We start from the raw sequence: 9168 nt of genomic DNA on the forward strand, positions 1-9168 counted from the left end.
ACGAAATAGGCAAACTACCTAAAAAAGGATTCAGAGTAAAGATGATCCAAAATTTTGGAAACAGAATGGAGAAAATACAAGAAACATTTAACAAGGATCTATAAGAAATAAAGAGCAAACAAACAGTGATGAACAACACAATAACTGAAATTAAAAATACTCAAGAAGAAATCAATAGCAGAATAACTGAGGCAGAAGAACGGATAAGTGACCTGGAATATAAAATGGTGGAAATAACTGTCAGTGAGCAGAATAAAGAAAAAAGAATGAAAAGAAGTGAGGATAGTCTCAGAGAACTCTGGGACAACATTAAATGCACCAACATTTGAATTATAGGGGTCCCAGAAGAAGAAGAGAAAAAGAAAGGGTCTGAGAAAATATTTGAAGAGATTGTACACAACAGAATACACTTTCTCCTCTAGTGCTCATGGAACATTCTCCAGGCTAGACCAAATCTTGGGTCACAAATCAAGCCTTGGTAAATCAGAAAACTGAAATCGTATCAAGTATCTTTTCCGACCACAACACTATGAGACTAGATATCAATTACAGGAAAAACTGTAAAAATACAAACACATGGAGGCTAAACAATACACTACTAAATAACCAAGAGATCACTGAAGAAATCAAAGAGGAAATCAAAAAATACCTAGAAACAAATGACAATGAAAGCACGACGACCCAAAACTTATGGGATGCAGCAAAAACAGTTCTAAGAGGGAAGTTTATAGCAATAGAAACCTACGTAAAGAAACAAGAAACATCTCAAATAAACAAGCTAACCTTACACCTAAAGCAATTAGAGAAAGAACAAAAAACCCCCAAAGTTAGCAGAAGGAAAGAAATCATAAAGATCAGATCAGAAATAAATGAAAAAGAAATGAAGGAAACAATATCAAAGATCAATAAAACTTAAAGCTGGCTCTTTGAGAAGATAAACAAAATTGATAGCCCATTAGCCAGACTCATCAAGAAAAAAAGGGAGAAGACTCAAATCAATAGAATTAGAAATGAAAAAGGAGAAGTAACAACTGACACTGCAGAAATACAAAAGATCATGAGAGATTACTACAAGCAACTCTATGCCAGTAAAATGGACAACCTGGAAGAAATGGACAAATTCCTAGAAAAGTACAACCTTCTGAGACTGAACTTGAAAGAGATAGAAAATATAAACAGACCAGTCACAAGCACTGAAATTGAAACTGTGATTAAAAATCTTCCAACAAAACCCCATGACCAGATGGCTTCACAAGTGAATTCTACCAAACGTTTAGAGAAGAGCTAACACCTATCCTTCTCAAACTCTTCCAAAATATAGCAGAGGGAGGAACACTCCCAAATTCATTCTACGAGGCCACCATCACCCTGATACCAAAACCAGACAAAGGTGTCACAAAAAAGAAAACTACAAGCCAATATCACTGATGAACATAGATGCAAAATGCACATATGGTCACCTTATCTTTGACAAAGGAGGCAAGAGTATACAATGGAGAAGAGACAGCCTCTCCATTAACTCGTGCTGGGAAAACTGGACAGCTACATGTAGAAGAATGAAATTAGAACACTTTCTAACACCATACACAAAAATAAAGTCAAAATGGATTAAAGACCTAAATGTAAAGCCAGACAGTGTAAAACTCTTAGACTGAAACACAGGCAGAACACTCTATGACCTAAATCACAGCAAGATTGTTTTTGACCCACCTCTAGAGAAATGGAAATAAAAACAAAAATAAACAAATGGGACCTAATCCCTTAGGATAAACAAGAAGAAAAGACAACCCTCAGAATGGGAGAAAGTATTTGCAAACGAAGCAACTGATAAAGGATTAATCTCCAAAATATACAAGCAGCTCATGCAGCTCAATATCAAAAAATGAGGTGGATGGACCTAGCTTCTGTCATACAGAGTGAAGTAAGTCAGAAAGAGAAAAACAAATACTGTATGCTAACACATATATGTGGAATCTAAAAAAAAAATGGTTCTGGTGAACCTAGGGGCAGGACAGGAATAAAGACGCAGACATAGAGAATGGACTTGAGGACACGGGGAGGGGGAAGGGTAAGCTGGGATGAAGTGAGAGAGTAGCATTGATATATATACACTACCAAATGTAAAATAGATAGCTAGTGGGAAGCAACTGCATTGCACAGGGAGGAGATCAGCTCGGTGCTTTGTGACCACCTGGAGGGGTGGGATAGGGAGGGTGGGAGGGAGACGCAAGAGGGAGGAGCTATGGGGATATAGGTATGCATATAGCTGATTCAATTTGTTATACAGCAGAAACTAACACATCATTGCAAAGCAATTATACTCCAATAAAGATGTTAAAACAAAAAAAACCTAACATGTATGACATACAACAGTGTTCATTATATTTATCACGTTGTACATCACATCTCCAGTACTTATTTACCTTATAATTGGAAGTTTTTACTGTTTGACTGCCTTCATCCACTTCCCCCTCCTCACACACCCAGCTCTTTCAACCACAAATACTGTTCCTTTTTTTATGAGTTTGTTGTTGAAGTATAATTGTCCTACAGCACTATGTTAGTTCCTGTTATGTTACACATCACAGTGATGTCTATACATTTCAAACTGATCACCATGGTGTCTAGTTATGATATGCCACAAAACAAAGATACTACATAGTTACTGACTATATTCCCCCCACTGTTCAACTCATACCTGTGACTCATTTACTCTGCAATTGGAAGTTTTCACTTCTTAGTCCCCCTAACTTATTTTTTTCCTCCCCCAACCCCCTCCCCTCAGGCTAACACTTGTTTGTTCTCTGTATCTATAATTGTTTCTCTTTTATGTTTGTTCATTTTTTTTAAGATTCCACATATAAGTGAAATCATACAGTACTGTCTTCCTTTGTGACTTGATGACTATCTTTAGTGTTATATTTGGATTCCTTTCTCTTTTTTGTTTGTATATTATAGATTTTTCGTTTGTGGATACCAAGAGGTTTATGTACATGTGACTCTACATGTGACTGTTTTAAGTTGCTGATTTCTTAAGTTCAACTGCATTTTAACAACTCTTCATTTTTACTCCACTCCCCCCAATGTTTACTATTTTTGACATGTTATTTTTTTGTTTTGTATACCCCTTAAATATTGAGGATATAGATGAGTTTACTACTTTTGTCTTTTAACCTCCTTTCATACATGCTTGATTTACTACCTTTACTGTGTATTTGCCTTTACCAATGAGCTTTTTCCTTTTGTAACTTTCATGTTTCTAGCTGTGGCCTTTTCTTTTTCATTTAGAGAAGTCCCTGTAGCATTTCTTGTAAGGCTGGTTTGGTGGTGCTGAACTCTTTCAGCTTTTGCTTGTCTGCAAAACTTGATCTATCAAATCTGAATGAAAGCCTTGCCAGGTAGAGTATTCTTGGTTACAGGTTTTTCCCTTTCATTGTTTTGAATATATCATGCCATTCTGTCCTGGCCTGCAGAGTTTCTGCTGAAAAGTCAGCTGATGGCTTTATGGGAGTTCCCTTGTAGTATGTAACTTTAGTGTGTAGATTTTCCGTCGATGCCTTTTTTTTTTAAACACTGATTCCTTCCTTCCTCCTTCCCTCCCTCCCTCCCTTCCTTCTATTTTTTTAGATGCGTCACACAGCATGAGGGATCAGATCCCTGACCAGGGATTGAACCCATGCCCCCTGCAGTGGAAGCATGGAGTCTTAAGCACTGGACTGCCAGGGAAGTCCCTCCCTTGATGCTTTTAATATTCTTTTTATCTTTAATTTTTGTCATTTTAATTACAATGTGTCTTAGTGTGGTCCTCTTTGGGTTGATCCTGTTTGAGACTCTGTGCTTCCTGAACCTGGATGACTGTTTCCTTTCTCAAGTTAGGGAATTTTTTAGCTATTCTGTCTTCAAATATGATCTTTGCTCTTGTTCTCTCCCTTCTCCTTCTGGGACCCCTATAATGTGAATGTTAGTATGCCTGATGTTGTCCCAGAGGTCTCTTTAAACTGTCCTCATTTCTCTTTATTCTTTTTTCTGTTCAGCATCAGTGATTTCCACTCTGTTTTCCAGTGTGCTGACTCACTCCTCCATATCATTTAATCTTCTGTTGATTCCTTCTAGTGCACTTTTCATTTTAGCTATTGTATGCTTCATCTCTGTTTGGTTCTTCATTTTCTAACTCTTTGTTAAAAACTTTTAACTTCTCATTCTGTTCATACAATCTCCTCCTGAGTTCTTTGAACATCTTTACGATCATTAACTTGAACGTTTTATCAGATATATTGCCTATCTCCACTTCACTTAGTTCTTCTGGGGTTTTATTTTGCTACTTTGTTTGGAACATATTCCTGTGTTACCTCATCTTGCCTAATTTGCTGTTTTTATTTCTGTGTATGTGCTAGATTGGTTACACTTCCTGACTTTGGAGAATTGGCCTTTCATAGGAGACATCCTATGCATCTCAGCAGCACACTCCCCTCTGGTCACCAGAGCTATATGCTCTAGGGGTGCCCCCTATGTGGGCTGTGTGGGTCCTCCTGTTGTGGCAGGCTGAGTACTGTGGGAAGTCTGGTAGTGTGGCTGGCCCCCGGTTTGGTTGGTTGCCAGGTGCTGGTTAGCAGGGCCAGGTCATGAAGTGCTTGCTGTCGAGTCCCAGGTGTCACAGGGCTAGTGCTGGCCCACTGGTGGGTGGAGCTAGGTTCTGGGATTGGTGGTCATGGGGCTGAGGTTCCCAGATCTAGTGTCAGCCTCCTGGTGGGTGGGCTGGTTCTTGACATGGCTGGTTGTGGGGTCTGGGGTGTCCCAAAGCTGGTCCTGACTTGCTGGTGAGATGGGCTAGATCCTGGAACAGTTGGCTGAGGAGTCCAAGGTTTCTCTGAGCTGGTGTCAGCCTGCTGGTGGGTAAGCTGGATCCTGGGGCTGCTGGATGAGGGGCCCAAGGTGTCACAGAGCTGGTGTTGGCCTGCTGGTGGGTGGGCTGGGTCCTGACATAGGTTGGGCTAAGGGGCTGCAGTTGTCCTGGGCTTGGTGTCTGCATGCTTGAGGGGGAAGCCGGGTCTTGGGGCTAGTGCTGGTCTGCTGCTGGGCAGAGCTATGCCCCAGGATCTCTGGCTGCAGGCCCTGGGGGCCCCAGGGCTGGTAAGATGGTCTGCTGGTGGACGGGGCCCAGGATGCAGCCTAGGTGATCATGGGGCTGATGCATGTCCACTGGTGGATGAGGCTGGTCCAGGGTCTAGCACTGGTGGGCAGGGCCATGTCCCAGGGTGACTGTGGGCTCAATGTGTCTGAAGACAGCAGGCCAGCTGGTGGGTGGGGCAGTATCTTCCCCCAGCTGGTTTGGGCTGAGGTGTCCAGTACTGGTGCTGACAGGCTTGTGGGCAGGGCCAGGTCCCAGCACTAATAAACTTGAAGGAGGATTCCAAAATGGCACTTGCCAGAACCAGTGTCCATGTGGTAGAAGCAGCTCCACAAAATTTTCTGCTGCAATTATTTATGTCCCCAGAGTGAGCTCCAGGTGCCTCCTGCCTCTTGGGGAGGCTCTCCAAGATCAGCAGGTGTGTCTGACCCAGGTTCCTTTCAAATCACTGCTTCTGCCCTGGGTCCTGGCATGTGTGAGATTTTGTGTGCGCCCTTTAAGGGTGGAGTCTCTATTTCCCGCAGCCCTCTGGGTCTCCAGAAAGTAAGCCCCCGTGGCCTTCAAAGCCAAACATTCTGGGGGCTCATCTTCTTGGTGTAGGACACCCGGACCTGGGGAGCTTGATGTGGGGCTCAGGCTCCTTACTCCTTGAGAAATGCCTCTGCAGTTGTAATCATCCTTCCGTTCAAGAGTCACCTACCTGGGCATATGGGTCTTGACTATACCATGTCTCCGCCCTTCCTACCTGTCTCATTGCTGTTCCTTCTTTAGTTGCAGAAGTTCTTTTCTGCTTGTTTTCTGGTCTTTCTCATCAACAGTTACTCTGTAAATAGTTGTAATTTTGTGTGCCCACGAGAGGAGGTGAGCTCAGGGTCTTCCTACTCTGCCATCCTGGCCCCTCCTCAGAGACCTTCTCCATTATGTAAAAGATACATGAGAGCATATGATATTGCAAACCTTGTTGCAAGACATGTAGATGTCTTTTTCTATGATGCAAAAACAAAAAAAGTATTTGTCCTCAAAAGGTTTGCAATCTCTGGAGGTGAAAAACATAAAGTAACCCTAGTAAGAAGGAGTTAAGTGTTATAATGTCATCAGACGGGTTTTATAGTACTTCATTCTTCCTTCATTATAGTACTTCTCACATTGCTTTGAAATTTGTCCACTTGTCTATCTTCTTTAGTGAAGTATGAACTGAAGGCAAGAACCATATCTTATTCCTCTCTGTAGCCTACAGACCTAGATTAATGGGTAACCTAGAGGAGGAGCAATAACTATTTGTGTAAAATGAAAGAAACTGATGAGTAAGTGAAGAAAATGGCTATGCAATTTAGAGGGCAAGGGTCATGTCTGGCTGGGGTGATCGCATAGGGTGAAGTCATTTAAGTTGGATCTTAAAGGATTCAAAGGTGAGAGTCTGAGAAAGGGAATGGGAGCTGAAGGAGGTAGAAAACAGGCAAAAGAAATATAGAGTTGAAAGAGAGATCAGAAGTCTAGTTTTAATATAACCTCCCATTAAATGTGGGCATTTCATCTGTCATGATGCTGATAAGTGGTTAAGTATCTCATAAAGCGTTCTATTCTGCTTCTTAGATAGTCTAGTTTGATTTGGACAATCTGCCCTAGAACTAGTTTTGATTCTTCTACAAATGAATTCATTTCAAAGTATTGAAGATTATGTAAAATCACTTGGCTTTTTAGGAAGTTAACTTATTTCTCTGACAGGTACTTTTTCCAGTATTTGCTGCTTATGTAATTTAACAAAATTAAATACTCATGTTTTGGTATGGATCTCAATACCTTGTAACCTACACCTAAGATGTTTTTCTAAAAAATTGTGGTAAAGTACACATAACATAAAATTTACCATCTCAAGAATTTTTCAGGGTATAGTTTAGTGGCTTCAAGCACATTCATATTGTTGTGCTACTATCACCACCATCCACTGGACCCTTTTCATACCAGAGATTTTTAAAACTGAAAAATATAAAATATTATTGCATGCAAAAAAGTCAGATACATTTTTAATAGAGCTATGTACATTTTAAACATATGACAAAATTCAGACTGGAACTTAAAACCAATTTATTAATTAAACTGTGGTGCTTGGTATTTAACGGTGATTGCACGAACCATGGGCTTATAAGTCAAAATCTAAGATCTATATAAAAACCTTGTACATTTTTCTCTTAAAATGAGAGATAATTCAAAGTACTAAAAGTTCAATTTTGTAAACCCAGAAAAGATAAGATTTCTGATAGTATAAAAAACTAGACACTCGCCTTTCACTGGATAAATCCTGTGGGAAGTCAAACAGGTGGTAAAGGATCAAACTTTAGCCTATTCCATGCCATCACAGTAGCACTTATTTCTTACCTGTGGGAGCCACCCTTGCCAGAAGAAATGGTTTCAGTTCATTTGGTGGTTCTATTTAACACGGCAAAGTAAGAAGCAGTGGTATTTCCCAATCTCCTGCTAGGACTCCGTTAATTGAAAAGCAGTGCAAGGTAGAATTAGAACCAGGGTTTTAGGATCTAAGCCCAGTTTTACTTCTAAGAAAAATATTTCTCTAAAATTATAATCCCAATACAATGGCCTCTTCAGTTCAGACTCTTCATCAGAACATTTATTTTTCTCAAACAGTGCCCTCTGCACTTGATTTTGTTTTGAAGCTATTTCGGGAGCAGGTACTGAAGTTTGGGAAACAGTTTCAATGCGTTCTGTGTTGTCACTTCTATAACTTCCTCCACTGAGATCCCTTTCACCTGGGCAATATATTCTGCTGAAATGGAAATGTTTTGGGGCTCATTCCGTACCTGAGACAGACAAAGCAGACATTAATCAAACATGACACTCAAGGGAAGCAATCCTTGAAGACTGAAGATAAAAGAGATGAAAATGAGTTGGTAAAAACAACTGATGAGCTCTATTTTTTTTTTTTTAATGGGGGTGAGGTGAAGTTGAGGAAAAGGCCCTGAACTTCAGCTTGAAAGCTAAGGCTACAACATTAACTGTAAGTCTATCCTGCTCCTGAAAAGAGCCCTGGGGTATTACCAGTCGAGGTCCCAGCACCTAGCATATGAAGCAGTCTGTACAAAGTGGACACTTGGTGACCTGCCTCACTGATGAATTATTAACTGTCCTTTGTTCCTCAAGTGAGTGCTTGCAAAGGTCAAGCTCTGTAGCTTGGCCATTTCAACTCACAGGCTACGTTACAGTTTGACTCAGTAATGCCATGGTGTCTGGAAGACTACACAGATTATGTAGTCATATTTCACTGATTCTAAGATGCATTTCTCCCCTGTCTTAACATCTCTGAAATTGACATATATTTTAATGACATTCAGTGGCATGTGAAAGTATAATTGTAGTGTTTTTTTCCTTAATGGTCACAAAACAGTGGTACATCTACAATCAGTGGCATTTAGATTTGATGAAATATATTATTGTTGTTACTATTAAGTTACCGACTCAGGATGATAATGTTCAGAGGAATAAGATAACAAGGTTAAAAAATAACCTTGATAACGTAGCCTAAGAAAACAATGAAAAATGCACATCAAGATTTAGGTTCAAGGACATTAATCATATTGTTTATAATACAGTTGACCCCTGAAAAACATGGTTTTGAACTGTGTGGGTCCACTTATACATGGATTTTTTTTTCAATAAATACTACAGTACTACACAATCCAAGCGTGGTTGAATCTGTGAATGCAGAACCACGAAAATGAGGGCTGAATCCGCAGATGCAAAACTGCAGATGTGGAGGGTGGACAGACATGTATTTTCCATGGTATGGGGCGGGGCTGGAGGGTTGGTACCCCTAAGCACTTCTTGTTCAAGGGTCAACTGTACTGTGTTGGAAACAAATAACCTAAAAGACAGTATCAAGTTAAATATACTGGGGCACATTCACACTGAAATTTATATACTTATTAAACATGATGAGGAAAAGTATATTTACTGATATTTACATGTGTTCACCACATAAAAGCAAGTTATGGGGGCTTCCTTGGTGGCGCAGTGGCTGAGAGTCC

At 40.3% G+C, this 9168-nt stretch overlaps 1 protein-coding gene across 3 annotated transcripts in view; it reads right to left on the bottom strand.

The window, feature by feature from the left end:
- Positions 1-7136: 7136 nt before the first annotated feature.
- The window catches only part of TATDN3 (TatD DNase domain containing 3), a 16527-nt gene continuing 14495 nt past the window's right edge, over positions 7137-9168 (bottom strand). For 2 of the 3 annotated variants that reach the window (XM_024750990.1, XM_024750993.1), the window contains exon 10: positions 7137-7944. In XM_024750990.1, the coding sequence (XP_024606758.1) occupies positions 7801-7944 (144 nt within the window). In that variant the 3' untranslated portion in view covers positions 7137-7800. The remainder of the gene's footprint in view (positions 7945-9168) is intronic. The other variant, XM_024750992.1, reaches the window with a different exon arrangement.

This window comes from Neophocaena asiaeorientalis, unplaced genomic scaffold, assembly GCF_003031525.2.
Source record: "Neophocaena asiaeorientalis asiaeorientalis breed wild unplaced genomic scaffold, Neophocaena_asiaeorientalis_V1.1 scaffold67, whole genome shotgun sequence".
Lineage (NCBI taxonomy): Eukaryota > Metazoa > Chordata > Mammalia > Artiodactyla > Phocoenidae > Neophocaena > Neophocaena asiaeorientalis.